We start from the raw sequence: 15,805 nt of genomic DNA on the forward strand, positions 1-15,805 counted from the left end.
TGGCATTGTCGGTGCCCTTGGTGGGAGCCTGGCAGAGTCTGTGTAAAAGCAGAGTCAGTCTTAATGAAAGAGTGTAGACAGCTCTGGATGGTAATCAGGAATCTTGGAATCTAGGGCAGGCTGGAGAAAGAGAGGTTGGGAGCACAGTGTCCTGGACAGGATGGGGTAGAGGGAGGAGAAAAAAGCTAGCCCTTGGGAGATTCCTCAGGGACACAAGGCCAGGAAGTTGCCACTCAGAACAACCCCCTTGGTGGGGACCAGGTGTGTTCAAGCCCTTGAGCCTCTCTCCCCACTGGCTTGCTCATACCCGAGACCCCCATAGGACTGGTTTCTTTTCAGGTTTCTATTCAGGTCTCTGCTCAAGTGACACTGCCTCAGAGAGGCCTTCCCTGATCACCCGGCTAATGCTGCCCCTCCCCTACCACCCTTGATTCTACTACAGGATTTTATTCCCTTTATAGAGACAACCACTATCTGAAATGACCTTGCTTATTTATTTTTGTTTATGGACTATCTGGTTGTCTCCTCTCTTATACTGTGAACTTCGTAAGCACAGGGATTGTGTCTATCCTTTTCATCAATGCATTCTCAGTGTCTAGAACAGTGCCTGGCACACAGTAGGTGCTCAGTAAATATCAGTTGAATGAACTTATTCAAGTGGCCCAGGCTGACCCTGAACATTGCCCAGGGGACCAGAGTTGAATTTGGGCTCTCTGGACATGCTGAGGACTCTCCTGCAAAACACTCTGACTGGAAGGAGGCAGCCATAGACTTGCAAACTTGAGATTGTGGGGGTCCAAGGAGGGGCCTAGGATGTGTCTTCCAACCCAGAGACTCTCTGGGGTCACTTAGGTCCTGGCTAATCCTTGTAGAAGGGGGACAGCAGGTCCAATGAGTGACTCACCCTGTTGCCTGGGTTACTGGTAGGAAGATCCTCGTAACCTAGGAAGCTGGGACACTGGGATCCCCATGGGGTCTGGAGATGGGGGATGGGCATGAAGTTTTCCAGGGAGCTGGGGCTGAGGCAGGAGGGTACCCCAGGGAGGAGATGGGGCACCAGGATTCTCCAGAGGTCTGGAGGCTGAGTCACCATATATTCTTTGAGGGCAGAGATATTCCTGACTCTGTCTGTTCTTTCCAGCTGGGACCAGCACAAACCAGTTCCTGTTTAATGGAGTAAAGACAAATTCGTCTGGGAATGCGGTTAGTGGGTCGAGACGAGGAGAGATAGAGGCAGCCTTCTCCCTCTGCTCTCCCCCCCTTCTCTTTCTCCCTGCTGCCTCCACCCCTTTTCCCAAAGGCCTCCATCTCTCTATGACCCACTCACGCCCCCTGCTGCTCCTTTCTTGGATAGCAGTGGCCTGTCTAAAGGACAACAAAATCCCATCTCTTCCCTTCCCTCCTGATTTCTGGGGACCAGCCCCAGAGGAACAAAGCTAAAGCCCCAAGGCAGCAGCTGCTGGGGAAGGAGGTGGGCTGCTGGCTCCCAGGAAGTGACTCGCATCTGGGGTGTGTGTGTCTGTGGGTGCTGGTGCTGGGATCTCAGCCTAAGAAGTCACCACTTCCTCAGGAAGCCCTCCTTGATCCCCAGCCTAGGTCAAGGCCACTGGCCTTCAAGCTTTCTCAGTACCCTGACTGCTCCTTTATGGCGCATATCAGAGTTTCCAATTATCCACTCACTTGTTAGTCTTTGATGGATGCCTGCCTCCCCCAGGGGACCACAAGCACCGACAGGGCAGGAAGCAGGGTTAGTTTTTTGTTTTGTTTTGTTTGGCCACAATGTGCGGCATGCAGGATCTCAGTTCCCCGACCAGGGATCGAATCCAGGCCCCCTGCATTGGGAGCTCGGAGTCTTTTTTTTTTTTTTTTTTTTTCCCGATAGGCGGGCCTCTCCCGTTGCAGAGCACAGGCTGCGGATGACGCAGGCTCAGCGGCCATGGCTCACGGGCCCAGCCGCTCCGCAGCATGTGGGATCTTCCCAGACCAGGGCAAGAACCCGTGTCCCCTGCATCCGCAGGCGGACTCTCAACCACTGCGCCACCAGGGAAGCCCGGGAGCTCGGAGTCTTAACCACTGGCACTAGGGAAGTCCCGAAGCAGGGTAAGTTTTGCTCATCAGTGCAACCCGATGCTCAGCACAGTGCCTGGTACATTGCAGATGCACAGTAAATATTTGTTAAATAAATGAATGAGTGACATTCAAAGGAGGTTCTTAGGTGGGGATTTAACGGGTAGTGTCAGTGCCATTGCCTGGGCTCTGGGGGCAGCTGTGAGTCCAGATGTCCTGGCTTCTGCTCAGGGCCCGGTCCATGTCCAGCCTCTGGCCTTGTGCCCAAAGGCCATCCAAGCAAAAGGATGCAGAAGAGGCCTCTCCTAGAGCGAGGTAGTATGGAGGGGGCATTAGGGTGGCCGGGGTCCAGAAGCTCCTCCCCACTTTTCCAGTCCTCTAACCTAAATTTTTTAAAGCACTTCCTCCCACTGTCCCCTTATCCTCTCTCTTCTTGTGGCCTTCTCCTCTTCCCTCGCAGAGATTTCCTTCCTCTAAAAATGCATCCCTTCCCACCTCTTCCCCTCCCCTTAGCTGTTTCCCATGGTGTGCTGAGAAACTTCAACATCACTTTGTTACCTGGCAAAGCCCCCAGGAAGAGACGCCCCTGTGTCTGGGCCCAGAGGTTGAGGAGGGAGCCAGGGTCCATGGGAGGCAGAGCAAGCATCTCCTTCTTTGTCCCCTGGCTCAAAACCGCCCTGGACACAGTCAGCTTCAGCTGAAGAGTGATCCCCAAGACGAGGGGCAGATCCAGCCCCGGCCCTGACACAGAAGACAGCACCACTTTCTGCAGAGTGTGTGGGAAGGGACATAAGTTGCGGAGGAAAGAATGAACTGCATGTGCTCCGTGTGGCTCCACCCCTGGCTGCCTTGATTCCGTCTCTTAGCCATGCAGTCTATCTACTGGCCATTCCCACCACCTCCATCCTGCCTTAACTCTCCTGGCTTGGCCTTCTATAAAACCACACCCTCCCCAGGTAAATATATAATCTAACAGAAGTCACTGTTTGCTGTGGGCAGCTTTAATAGGTGTCTCTGCCCGCCCACCCCAACCCTTAAACCATCGTAATATTGACATTTTATTTTATTTTTATTTCTTTATTTTTTCGTAATGTTGACATTTTAGAGTCCCCTTTCTCCCACTGCTCCCAGGCTCCACTGAATACAGGCAGCATCCCCCTCTTACTTGATCTCGGAGGTGGAGGCTGAGCCAAAAAGGGTTTTCTGGGGTCCCAAGGGCAAGGAGGTGGCCTGAGCCTGCTGCTAGCTGGAGTCCCAGGTCCACGGAGAAGGCCCAGGGCTCTACATGAGGCCGGGGAATGTCTGGGGGGAGAAATGATCCTCCTGAGGTCTGAAGGCTGGGGATTCATGGAGGGAAAGGGCTAGTGCTGGAGGGAAATGGACACAGAGCTGGCCATGGAGGGGGAAATAACCTTTACCTTGGAGACTGAATTCTGCACCAGTCCCTGGCGGGAAGAATATCCCAGGTTGAGACTCTACAACACAGCTTCTGAGACTAGTGGGGACAGATGCTGAGGTCTGGGCCTGCTGGTCCAGCCAGTCATCCCGGTGCAGGCAGCCATCCAGGTCAGGGACCAGCTGGAGCCCATGGGGGGAAGGGAAGCTGCAGGGGATGCTGGAATCAGGATATCTGAGCCCCAGTCCCAGACTCCCACCCTGTTTATTCCCCTCCAAGACGCAAGCATTTGGCCTCCCCCATGCAGCTCTCACCCCATACCCCCTCCTTGAAGTGTGGACTTAGACCCCCATGGCCACCCAGCCAGCAATGCTTTATGAGCTTTGGTCATGGTTCCTGCTCCTGTGACGCAGTTACCGGCAACCAAGTTTAGAGGCAGGGAAGAGCAGCACCCCCAGAGCAATCCTCATGGTGGGCTGGGGTTTGTTCACCAGTGGCCCAGAGACCTGTCTCAGATGCAGCACCTCCTCCCCATCCAGCCCCAGCATCACAGGATCCACATGGATCTTAACTTCCATCTGCAAGAAGAAAAAGAGAAGAAGAATCAGAGGTTCCTGGGGCCTGCCTCTACCACTTTCTTCAGAGGCAGTCTAGAAAATGCCATACTGAAGATGGCAGAGTAGAAGGACTTGAGCTCACCTCCTCTCATAAAGACGCCAAAATCACAACTAACTGCTGTACAACCATCTACGAAAAAAGACTTGAACCTACCAGAGGCAGTCTAGTATGGCAGAAAGAACATGTACTTGAAGAGTCAGCTGGCATCCCCAGCTCACTCTGGACTTGTCACTTACATACTAACTAAGCCTCAGAACTCCCTTCTGAAAAAATGGGGACAAGAACAGCAACTTCTGGGACTTCCCTGGCGGTCTAGTGGTTAAGACTCTGCGATTCTGGGACTTCCCTGGTGGTGCAGTGGTTCAGAATCTGCCTGTCAATGCTAGAGGACACGGGTTCGATCCCTGGTCCAGGAAGATCCCACATGTCTCGGAGAAACTAAGCTCGTGTGCCACAACTACTGAGCCTGTGCTCTAGAGCCCATGAGCCACAGCTACTGAGCCCGTGTGCCACAACTACTGAAGCCCGCACGCCTAGAGCCCGTGCTCCGCAACAAGAGAAGCCACCGCAATGAGAAGCCCGCGCACCGCAACAAAGACCCAATGCAGCCAAAAAAAAAAAAAAATTATATTAAAAAAAAAAAGACTCTGCACTTCCACTGTGGGGGGCACGGGTTTGATCCCTGGTCAGGGAACTAAGATCCCGCATGCCAAGCGGTGTGGCCAAAAAAAAAAAAGCAATTTCATGGGGCTTTTGTGTGGATTCAATGAGATGACAATGGTAAAGGGATGCCCAATAACTTGGTTCCATTCCCTTCCTCACACCAGCTCAAGACACCCCTCCCTCGGGACCAGATCTGGATTACCTGGTGCCACCTCCCATTGTCCAGCCGGGGTCCAGCGCCCACTGTAAGTTGGGCCCAGTGATTATGAAGCTGGATCTCAGGCCTGCCATCCCGAAGTCCTAGCACAAACCAGTAATCCTCTGGGTTGGTATCACCATAAAAAATCACTGCCTCTGGATCCCAGGTCCGAAACTCAAAGGAGGAGATGGTTCTGGAAGGAAAGAAGGAAAGACTGTGTATGGGGTGTGCTCTTTGAGCATAGATGTGAGGTTGAGGGAAGTGGAGTTCAGGGAGAGAGAAGGACAGGGAGACAGGGAAAAGAGCGGGGCTGGTGCACTGTTTATAATAGCTAAGACATGGAAGCAACCTAAAGGTCCACCAATAGATGACTAGATAAAGAAGATGTGGTACATATATGCAATGGAATATTACTCCGCCATGAAAAAGAATGAAACAAGGACTTCCTTGGTGGTCCAGTGGTTAAGACTCCAAGCTCCCAGTGCAGGGGGCCTGGGTTCGATCCCTGGTCAGGGAACTAGATCCCACATGCTGCAACTAAGACCCGGCACAGCCAAATAAATAAATATTTAAGAATGAAACAATGCCATTTGCAGCAACATGGATGGACCTAGAGATTATCATACTAAGTGAAGTAATCAGACAAAGACAAAATACCATATGCTATCACTTACAAGTGGAATTTAAAAATGGATACAAATGAACTTATTTGCAAAACAGAAACAGACTCACAGACCTAAAAAACAAACTCATGGCTACCAAAGGGGAAGGTGGGGAGGGATACATTGGGAGTTTGGATTAACAGATACAAACTACTATATATAAAATAGATAAGCAACTTCTGTTGCTTATTCCTTGAAATGTGCCAGCTTATATTTTATCATCTTTTTTTTTTTAATCACTTCTTACTACCAAGTTTGAGCTCTGCTTTTTGCTTCTGTTTTAGGAGCAATGACCTCAATAAAGAATATTTTTGGAAAAAAAAAAGATAAGCAACAAGGTCCTACTGTATAGCACAGGAAACTATATTCAATATCTTGTAATAAACCATAATGCAAAAGAACCTGAAAAAGAATATATATATAATATGTATCATAAATACATATATATATAAAATTCAATGACTTTGCTGTACCCCAGAAACTAACACAACATTGTAAATCAAATATACTTCAATTAAATAAAGCAAAAAAAAAAAAAAAACAAGAGAGGAGCTGATGGAGAGAGGGGACTAGGTCGAAGAATTAGGTCAACCCCATACTTTATGATCTTGGTGAGGTTAAAGGTCATGATGGTTACAGGTTCTTGTCCAGGGCCATTGCTGAGGTGCAGAGCAGGCCGGTCCTGAGTCCTCTGCCAGAGAGAAAAATAAACAGGCTGAAATAAGACGTGCCAGAGACAGACAGGAGGGAGAAGCACTGCTACAAGGCCAGAGGAGGAAAGAAAGGAAGAGAGCAGAGCTAAAGTGTAGCTCACTTAAACACACACAGGGCTTAGCACCCTGTCCTGCTCCTGCACCTGTCTGGGGAGAGTATGTCTCACGGCCCGTCCTTCATGGCCGGGAAGCAGCAGTAGCAGCAGCAGCGGCAGCCCATGCCGTGTGGCCGGTGGACCTCCACTCTCCATAATGAGTCGCGGTCCTCTCTGCGTCTCAGACAACTCTGAGGAGAATGCGTGGGGGCAGGCAGCGTCACACATGGTTGGTGGAGGGTTAAAGGTTGCCCCGGGGGAAGAAGGGAGGCAGGAGACAGGGCCACTGACCCTACGGCCCCTCTGAGGACAAATGGAGTGAGGGACAGAGTTCCTCCACTACCCTCCCCCACTGCTGAGAAAGTTTCTGAGCTGGGAGAGGACACCTCACTTCCCCTCTCCTTCTAGAGCCTGACCTGGGTCCTCCAAGCCTTCTGCCCACCTACGGAGGCTGCCTTGAGGACAAACATGAGATCTAGAAACAGACATGCCCGGATCCCCAAGTAGCATCCTCCATAAGGCCTAGAGCTGAGACATGGAATCCCAGATGCTAGCTGGGGGACTGTGGGCAAGTCACCCTACCTGTGTGCTTTAGTGTCCTTGTCTGCAAAATGTGAAAAATACTTACTTTCCCGAGTTACTGTGAATGAGGATGAATCGAGATGATACAGGCACAGTGCCTGGTATCTGCTCTGAGCTCCTCCCTTAGTATTTTCCCAGGCTTCTGAGGCTTGCGGCATAGGGAGGTATTGTCTCTGAGTGTGATTCAGTGGATACTAAGAGTCCTGGTCCCTCTCCCCCATTATCGTCTCTTAGCCGTGGACTACAAGGCCTAACCATTTACCAGTAGAAATTCATCACCCTCTCCCTGATCCACCTTAAAATACAAATGCCCCCAAGAGGAGTAACACTTTGAGCCAGTAGAGCTGGAGGTCTTGGGGCTCACCCCGAGTCTGGATGGGCTGGAATGGGTGAGTTGGGGTGAAGGGTAGAGCAGGTGTCACTGCACACTTCAGTGAAAGAAGGAGGTATCTTTTGAGCCGTGGGGTTTCTCCAACGGAGGCTGGAACACCCAGATAACAACAACGAGGAAGCCTCCGCAGTCCAGCCTTGACCCCTGCGGGGAGTGCAGTCAAGAGACCCGGCCATAGGGGCAGAGCTGGGGGTGGGGTGGGGGGCGCGGGGGGCGGGGACATTCCTGCTCTGCAAGCTGATTGGCTGGCAGGTGCGCGCTGGAGGGGCCCGAAATTAGGGGCTACCAGGCCGTGAGGACCGTTAGTCCCACCACTCTCTCCGCCCCGCGGCAGCCGCAGACGGAATCGGGCTTCTGCTTCCCAGCCCGTGGCGCCCCCACCACCTCGCTCCCCACCACTCCCCCGGCTTTCCGGGATCCGAATTTGGAGGCCCCTTAAAGGGTCCCCGTTGCTCTTCGCCCGGTCCTGCAGAACGGAAGTGGGGATCCTGGACTTCGGTTCCAGACGGTGGAGATCGGGATGGCTTCCGTGCTGATCCGAGAAGCCAAGGAGGGAGACTGTGGAAATATCCTGAGGCTGATTCGGGTGAGGGCTGCGGGCCGGAAACCGGGGTCCCAGAGGGGGTCAGAGCGGCGCAGCTGGAGTGGGGACGGGAAGGAGGAGGTGGGAGCAGAGGGAGGAGCGCGCCCAGGGCTCCTGCTTAGGGAGCAGTGAGGCCCTCCTGCCTTAATCTAGCCTCTGTCCGCACGCTGTAGGAACTCGCTGAGTATGAGAAACTCTCAGACCAGGTGAAGATCAGTGAAGAAGGTACGGGCCCAACACCTGAGTCCTGACGGACGCTGGGGTGGAAGTGACGGAGGCTGGGGTGGAAGTGACGGATGGGCTCCCAGGCAGTAACTCCAGACTGGGCACACACCCAGGCCTTCTTTCTCTATCTCTTTGTCACAACTCTGATCTCTGCAGCCCTGAGAGCAGATGGCTTTGGAGAGAATCCTTTCTATCACTGTTTGGTAGCAGAGATTCTTCCTGCCCCCGGGGAGCCACAGGGTAAGAGCACCCTGATCTCAGAGGTGCCCTCTCCAGTCAGCCTCAAAGGTCTCTTCCCCAGGTGCCCAGCGGCCTGACCCTTCTTTTTTTCTCTCTCAGGGCCCTGTGTGGTGGGCTATGGGCTATACTACTTCATCTACAGCACATGGAAGGGACGAAACATTTATCTGGAAGACATCTACGTGAAGCCAGAGTATCGGGGTACTGGGCAGAGGCCGGGATGGGAGAAAAGCAACCCATAGACTGGACCACCATCCCTTGCCTCTTAATCCTAGCCTGTGGTCTTTTCTGATCCCCTTCAACTCAGACAATCCCTCTTTTTGCCTTTTTCTCCCCACATCAGGTCAGGGGATTGGCTCCAAAATAATCAGAAAAGTGGCTGAGGTGAGGAGAGGGATGGGGCTACAAGCTGGGCCCTGGCAAAGCAAAGCTGTATGGGAGGCACCTGGGTTGAATGGAGGGCGAGAAAATCTTTTCCTTTTTGACCCAGGAAAGTGAGTGGTGTCTTCTCCCACAGGTGGCCCTGGATAAGGGCTGCTCCCAGCTCCGCCTGGCAGTCCTAGACTGGAACAAGGGGGCTATGGACTTGTATAAGGCCCTAGGAGCCCAAGATTTGACGGAAGCTGAAGGTTGGCACTGCTTTCGCTTTGAAGGAGAGGCGATGAGGGAGTTGGCAGGAAAGTGACGCCATCCCTTGGGGATCTCTATTTCAGCTTCTTCATCCCCACCAGCTCAAGCAGTCCTCAGAGACTGTCTCCACTGACCAAGTCTTCCCTGAAGGAAGGGAAGGAGGGTTGGAAGTGAATATTCCCAGATGGAAAGAACAGAGGTGAGGAAGAGGCAAACCTTCCCACCTCCTTGTTAAGGGTGAAAAATAAATGAGAATTCCCATGTGTTGATGTGGTGTTGGGTGGAGGAATTGAGGATGTGACAAGCTTCAGCTATTACGACCCTTCCTCAGTGTTTTCTGGTCAGTGGATGTTGCTCCTGGGGATAAAAGTGGGCCTAAGATGACTTTCACCCACAATGGACCACAGTATTGGCTCTGGCCTCTAGCATATATATCAGGCTTGTTGGTCAGGTTTGGGACCCAGACAAAGGCCTCCAGTGTCTGGACTGGGCTGTGTGGAATCCGAGACTGAGGCAGGCCCACCGACTCAACAGATGGAGCAGGCTGCCACCTGGTGGCGACATTTTAGGGACACTGGGAAGGACCACTGGCGCCAACTTTTTAAAAAATCCGCTCAGCTAGCGAGTGCTTTTTCTTTTTCAAAAGTCACAAAGCCTTTATTTTCAGTTCAGCAGAACCAAAACAAACCTTTAGGACCCATGGAGACAAGAAGGGAAACAGGTTCATTTCCTACTTTCATAATATTTTATTATACAAGTAATGCAGGTTTGTTGTAGAGAAGTTTGAAGGGACATATTAAAATAAAATCCATAGCCTTACTTACATCTCTACTCTTAACCCTTTGGTATTGATTCTTTAGATTTTTTCAATGTACATATATACATATAATTAGTTAAGTGTGGGGGGATTTATGGGATCAACTCTTTTGCAGCCTGTTTTTTCATTTAACAATAAATCAGAAACATCTGCCTAAGTTATTAAACACATCATCACTTTCAGTGATGACATATTATTCCTTTTGTGGAGGAACCATTGGTTAAATGGTCATAATTTAGACACTGAAAGTAGACAAGCAGGTAACATAAATGTGTAAATTGTAAACAACAGGATCAATGGAGTCTAGAGAGTTGAAGATCCATCTTAAAATTAAAAAAAAAAATACAATTCAGCCAAACAACACTTCAAAGGCCCAAATTCTTCCAGAGTGGTGCCAATTTTGGGCCCTTAAAACGAGTTTACAACAGATGGGCCTTTAGGACAAACTTGATTGAGAAATAGTGAAGCTTGTCAGCCCCTTCCACAGATGGGAGCCAGAAGAATCCAGTTTCATGCCCTTGGCTCATCTAATCTGGCAGGGATGAGTATCTTTTAAACATGAACAAGTTATCTTTTGATGGCACTTTTTAAACTTAACTCAGAATGAATTATTTCTGGAAGGACACACAAACAAGCAGAGAGTGGTTGCTTCCAGGGAGAGGAACTAGGTGTCCAGGTAACGGAAGGAAGGGGACTTTTCCCCATATCACTTTGGATCTTCTGAATTTTGTGCCTCACCCATGTAGTACTTCAGAAAAATGAATAAATAAAACTTTAAATGCTAATGCAGAAGAAAAGAGTATGAACTAGAGGGACTTCCCTGGTGGTGCAGTGGTTAAGAATCTGCCTGCCAATGCAGAGGACATGCGTTTGAGCCCTGGTCTGGGAAGATCCCATATACCGCGGAGCGACTATGCATGTGTGGAGCCTATGCTCCGCAATGGGAGAGGTCTCGGCAGTGTGAGGCCCGCGCACCGCAACTAGAGAAAGCCCTCGCACAGAAATGAAGACCCAACACAGCCAAAAATAAATAAATAAATAAGAGTATGAACTAGGAAACTTAATATTTCCAAAATGTATCTTGCCCCCGTCCTGTTTTGTCTTTGCTTTTCGGAGTTTACACTTGTTTTTTTGTTATTCGCTCACCCTGACCCAGATCTTACCAGTTTTCATAGGGTGTCTTTGCACCCCAGCATCAATCCATTCTGCAGCCACCCCATGGTCTCCCACCTACTCATCACTTCATTAACCTCCTGTAGGGTGATTCTATTGAGTGCTGGGGCTGACTAGTATGGAGTGAAAATCACCTGGGTTCTGGCCATTCCAGGGAGAACAGAGGGGAGGGCATTTAGGGGGAGGGATTTTTAAAGAAAGAATAGAGAAACCTTAAAATAGCTCTCAAATCTGTCCACATCCCTAACCCCACTTCCACTATCACCTCTCTTTGAAAATTGCTATAACCTCCTAACTGATCTCCCAGCCTCCTTCTGTAACTACCCCCTTCCACGAGGTTATTTTATTTTTAATCACAGATATACAGTATACTATTTAAAGTGTCAAATATCTCTACAAGACCTATATAAGAAAACAGTAGTCTCCCAATTCCCCTAACTCTTCAGAGTCAATCACTTTCAATTGAATTTTTAAATTGTATTGTTATGGGGGGGGTTGTATTCACCTTCATATTTCAAATTCAAAATGGCATACGGATATTGCTACTTTTTTTTTTTTTTTGGCCGCATTGGGTCTTCGTTGCTGCATACGGACTTTCTCTAGTTGCGGCGAGTGGAAGCTACTCTTCATTGCGGTGCGCAGGCTTCTCATCGCAGTGGCTTCTCTTGTTGCGGAGCACGGGCTCTAGGCGCGTGGGCTTCAGTAGTTGTGGCACACGGGCTTAGTTGCTCTGAGGATGTGGGATCTTCCCGGACCAGGGTTCGAACCCGTGTCCCCTAGCATTGGCAGGCAGATTCTTAACCACTACGCCACCAGGGAAGTCCAGATATTGCTACTTCTTGATGTTTCTGTTTCGAGCACTGGTATTGACCTCCCACTGCTAACCCTCTTTTCCAACCCCTCTTTCACCCCATCCCTACTTCCCATCCTCCCATCCTTCCAATATTATATCATAACTCTGGATGGATCTGTGTTTCGTGTTTACGTGTTATGATTATGCAAATGCTCTTCACAGTTGAGCCATGTGGATTGTTATAGGTGTTTTTCTTTCTTTCTTTTTTTAAAATTTATTTATTTATTTATTTATTTATTTATTTTTGGCTGCGTTGGGTCTTCATTTCTGTGCGAGGGCTTTCTCTAGTTGCGGCAAGCGGGGGCCACTCTTCATCGCGGTGCGCAGGCCTCTCACCATCAAGGCCTCTCGTCGCGGAGCACAGGCTCCAGACGCGCAGGCTCAGTAATTGTGGCTTACGGGCCCAGTTGCTCCGTGGCATATGGGATCTTCCCAGACCAGGGCTCGAATCCGTGTCCCCTGCATTGGCAGGCAGATTCCCAACCACTGCGCCACCAGGGATGCCCTTCTTTCTTGCATCATTTTTGTTTTCCCTGAAATTAATACTTGCCTTGTCTCCTTTATTCGTTTGCTTAGTTTTCTGTGTACTCTAATTTATCCCCCAATTCTCCCTTAGTTATGTTAATCTCTTCTTAAGAATATACAAACACGTAAGGAATTTGATCTATTTCATTTTGAAGAACTTTCTCACGGAGCCCTTACACCTGCTCCAGCACACAGTCTGATCTTTAGGCTGCACTGTTGGAGTCCCCTTTCACATCCATCTTAGGGACCTTTGCCCCTCTCTTGACAGCCTGTTTCCCAGAACTTATGTACTCACAGTTCTCGGTTTATTTTGATGGAGCTTCTTGAGAAAGGATGCCTGGGAGGTAAATTTGTTGGAACCTTACAAGTCTGAAAATGTCTGTTCTACTCTTGTACTTAATTCACAGTGTGGATGGGTATCAAATATTAGATTGGAAATAATTTACCCTAAGAATGTTGAAGGCATTTCTCCATTGTCTTCAAGCTTCAGAAGCTGAAAGTTTGCTGTATTGCTGTTCAGAAACCTGAAATTTTTCTTATTCTGAATCCCATGTATGAAGCTTATTTTTATTTTCCTTCCCTCTTTCCCCAACCACAGCTTTTAGGATTGTCTCTTTATCCTAGCATTCTGAAATCTTCCATGGAAATGTCTTAGTGTTTTCTCAGTGGGTCTTTGCAATCTGGAAACTCATGTTCTTCAGTTATGGAAACATTTAAAATTTTTATTTTTTTATTTTTGGATGATTTTCTCCCTCCATTATCTCTGTGATCTCTTTCTGGAACTTTTGTTGTTATTCAAATGTTGAATCCCATGGACTAATCCTATAACTAAAAAAAATTTTTTTTTCTTCCTTTTTCCCCATCTCCTTCATTTTCTGGCTCTACTTTCTGGGAGATTTCTTTAATTTCTATTTTCCAACCCTTCTACTGAAATTTTTTAAATCCCCTAATTGATTTTACTTATTTATTTTTCTTCCAGTTTTAATGAGATATAATTGACATAACAGCCCTGTATAAGTTTAAGGTGTGCAGCATAATGATTTGATTTACATACATCATGAAGTGATTATCACAATAAGTTTAGTGAACATCTATCATCTCATATAGTTACAAAATTAAAGAAATAAAAATTTTTTTGTGATGAGAACTTAACAACTTTCATATATAACGTACAATGTTAATTATATTTATCATGTTGTACATTACATAACTCCTTCTACTGAATTTTTAATTTTGCTCTCATGTTTTTAATTTCTAAGAACTCTCTTTTATTCTCTGCATTTTAAAAACATTCTGTTTTTGTTTCATGGATATATGTTCTTTTCTTATCTGAGAATATTCATCATAGGTTTTTTTTGTTGTTGTTCTTTTTTTTGCGGTACGCGGGCCTCTCACTGTTGTGGCCTCTCCCATTGCGGAGCACAGGCTCCGGACGCGCAGGCTCAGCGGCCATGGCTCACGGGCCTAGCCACTCCGTGGCATGTGGGATCTTCCCGGACCGGGGCACGAACCCGCGTCCCCTGCATCGGCAGGCGGACTCTCAACCACTGCGCCACCTGTTTGTATTTCTTCTAAATTTTTCTTTCTTTCTTTGTTTTGGCCTCTGCCTTTCATTTTAAAGGCTTTCCTCAAATGTCTGGTAATCCTCAGTTGTCTGCTCATATTTAAGATCGGGACACTAAGGTACTGATTGGAAACTGTGAGTGTATCTGTATGGGATGTAGGGAGGCATGTGGACCGTGAACTTTACTATAGGGTGAGCCATGAGGCCATTTCCTTGAACCCCTGATGTCAGTACCATTAGGTCTTTTTCCTTGTCTGGTTAGATTTCCTAGAGAAGATGCTTCCAAACTCCTGCCTGGAGGGTGTAAGCCTTGTTGTAGGTAATCTCAGAGCTGGGTGAAGAGGGAGTCTGGGGCAAGTCTCAACATTCAATCTGTAAACTTTCATTTAATCTCCATTTTCAGTATCTATCTAGCCATCCATCAATCTATCCATCTTTCTAACTTCCTCTCTCAATCTCTCTGTGTATTTAGATGACCTAAGGCAGGACTATCCTGGTGGTCCAGTGGTTAAGACTCCGTGCTTCCACTGCATGGTGCATGGGTTTGATCCCTGGTCCAGGAACTAAGATCCCACATGCCATGAGGTGCCACCAAAAAAAAAAAAAAAGAAGTCCTAAGGCAAGCTGGGGCATTCTGTTGACACATTCTGTATAGTCCAGCTAGAATAATTTCACCTACAGGCAATTTCACCTAAAGGCAAGGTGGCTGAAAATCCAGTCACAGCTCCCACTGCTGTCAGCACAAAGTCCAAACTTCTGGCTAATCCCTCCAGGCTCTGGCCAAAACCTCCATTATCTGAAACATTATTCCAGCCTTTTTCCCCAGCAAGTCAGTTCTGACCATGTTAGACTCTTTCCAGTACCTCAAATGCACTGTAGTCTCCCCTTTGGGCCTTCTGTACATGCCATTTCCCCATCTGAAATGCTGTTCCCCCTTTTCCCACTCTCATCCTTGGCCTGAATGAACAATGACTAGAGCAGATGAAAAAGCGCAAAAGTCAAATCTGAGAGGACTGTTGCTGCCAGAGGCTTGGAAATTGATGATGGTGCCATTTCCAAGACAAAATCCAGGCACTCCTGTTGCTTAAGGGTCCAAACCCAAACTTTTTAGTCTGACAACCAGCACTCCTGATAATCTGTCCCACTTAATTTCTCTAATTCTCCCTCCCTACTCCTTATCAGAATCACTGCGGATAGTCTAGTCTCTTTTATTATTTCTGCTACCCTCGTTACTGATGTTCCTTCTCAGGCACTCTTGAAGGCACCTCTTCTTCTGCCAGCCCTTTATTTATTTATTTGTTTCTTTGTTTAATTTTTGGACACACTGCACGGCATGTGGGATCTTAGCTCCCCAACCAGGGATCCAACCGGTACCCTGCAGTGGAAGCATGGAGTTCTAACCACTGGACCACCAGGGAATTCCCTGCCAGCCCCTTAAATCCTGTTGTAGTTGAGAGTTTTATCATGGACCCAATCCATTTCTAAGTCACTTTTCTTTAGACATCTAATTTTCTCTTATAGCTTTAACTATGTCTAATATGCTGATAATTCTCACATTCACCTCTCTAGCCCAGATGCCTCCTGGGCCACACACTTGTGTGTCCATTGACCTACAGGACATTGGTTCCTTCAGTTAATATTTGCCATGCCAGGAACTGTGCTAAGTACCGGGTATACAATGCTGGGACAAACAGACCTGGAACCCAGTCTCTGATCTCATAGGGCTTACTTATAGTGTAATGGCAGAAGACAGATGCTGGATAAATGATTAAAATTACAACCATGATGTGTGCCACAAAGGAGTATAGG

The 15,805-nt window shown here is 48.2% G+C and overlaps 2 protein-coding genes across 4 annotated transcripts; one reads left to right on the plus strand and one right to left on the minus strand.

The window, feature by feature from the left end:
- Positions 1-2,117: 2,117 nt before the first annotated feature.
- SHBG (sex hormone binding globulin) lies at positions 2,118-7,662 on the minus strand. Its single transcript, XM_082604391.1, is given in 10 exon segments — positions 2,118-2,372; positions 2,626-2,833; positions 3,233-3,369; positions 3,486-3,645; positions 3,881-3,888; positions 3,891-4,041; positions 4,947-5,136; positions 6,205-6,296; positions 6,462-6,604; positions 7,291-7,662. Coding segments are annotated over 9 exon segments (1,203 nt in total). The 5' UTR covers positions 6,570-6,604; positions 7,291-7,662; the 3' UTR covers positions 2,118-2,223.
- A 161-nt stretch (positions 7,663-7,823) lies between these two features.
- On the plus strand, positions 7,824-9,678 carry SAT2 (spermidine/spermine N1-acetyltransferase family member 2). 3 transcript variants are annotated; one of them, XM_082604393.1, is made up of 7 exons: positions 7,824-7,972; positions 8,143-8,194; positions 8,351-8,434; positions 8,534-8,635; positions 8,778-8,818; positions 8,952-9,063; positions 9,148-9,677. In XM_082604393.1, exons 1-7 carry the CDS (start codon positions 7,907-7,909, stop codon positions 9,195-9,197), a joined length of 507 nt encoding a protein of 168 aa, XP_082460519.1. In that variant the 5' UTR covers positions 7,824-7,906; the 3' UTR covers positions 9,198-9,677. The 3 variants fall into 3 exon arrangements, with proteins under 3 accessions (XP_082460519.1, XP_082460518.1, XP_082460520.1); XM_082604392.1 differs by having other exon boundaries at positions 8,952-9,675; XM_082604394.1 differs by lacking the exon at positions 8,351-8,434 and having other exon boundaries at positions 8,952-9,678.
- The last annotated feature ends 6,127 nt before the right edge of the window (positions 9,679-15,805 follow it).

The sequence above is a fragment of the Mesoplodon mirus genome, assembly GCF_964341445.2.
Source record: "Mesoplodon mirus genome assembly, chromosome: 18".
NCBI lineage: Eukaryota > Metazoa > Chordata > Mammalia > Artiodactyla > Ziphiidae > Mesoplodon > Mesoplodon mirus.

What these genes read in the sequence shown, in the direction of transcription:
- SAT2 (XM_082604392.1), top strand. Translation starts at nt 7,907, where the DNA reads ATGGCTTCCGTGCTGATCCGAGAAGCCAAGGAGGGAGACTGTGGAAAT. An exon ending in ATATCCTGAGGCTGATTCGG is followed by an intron (nt 7,973 to 8,142) that starts GTGAGGGCTGCG and finishes CGCACGCTGTAG; the next exon opens with GAACTCGCTGAGTATGAGAA. An exon ending in TAATCAGAAAAGTGGCTGAG is followed by an intron (nt 8,819 to 8,951) that starts GTGAGGAGAGGG and finishes CTTCTCCCACAG; the next exon opens with GTGGCCCTGGATAAGGGCTG.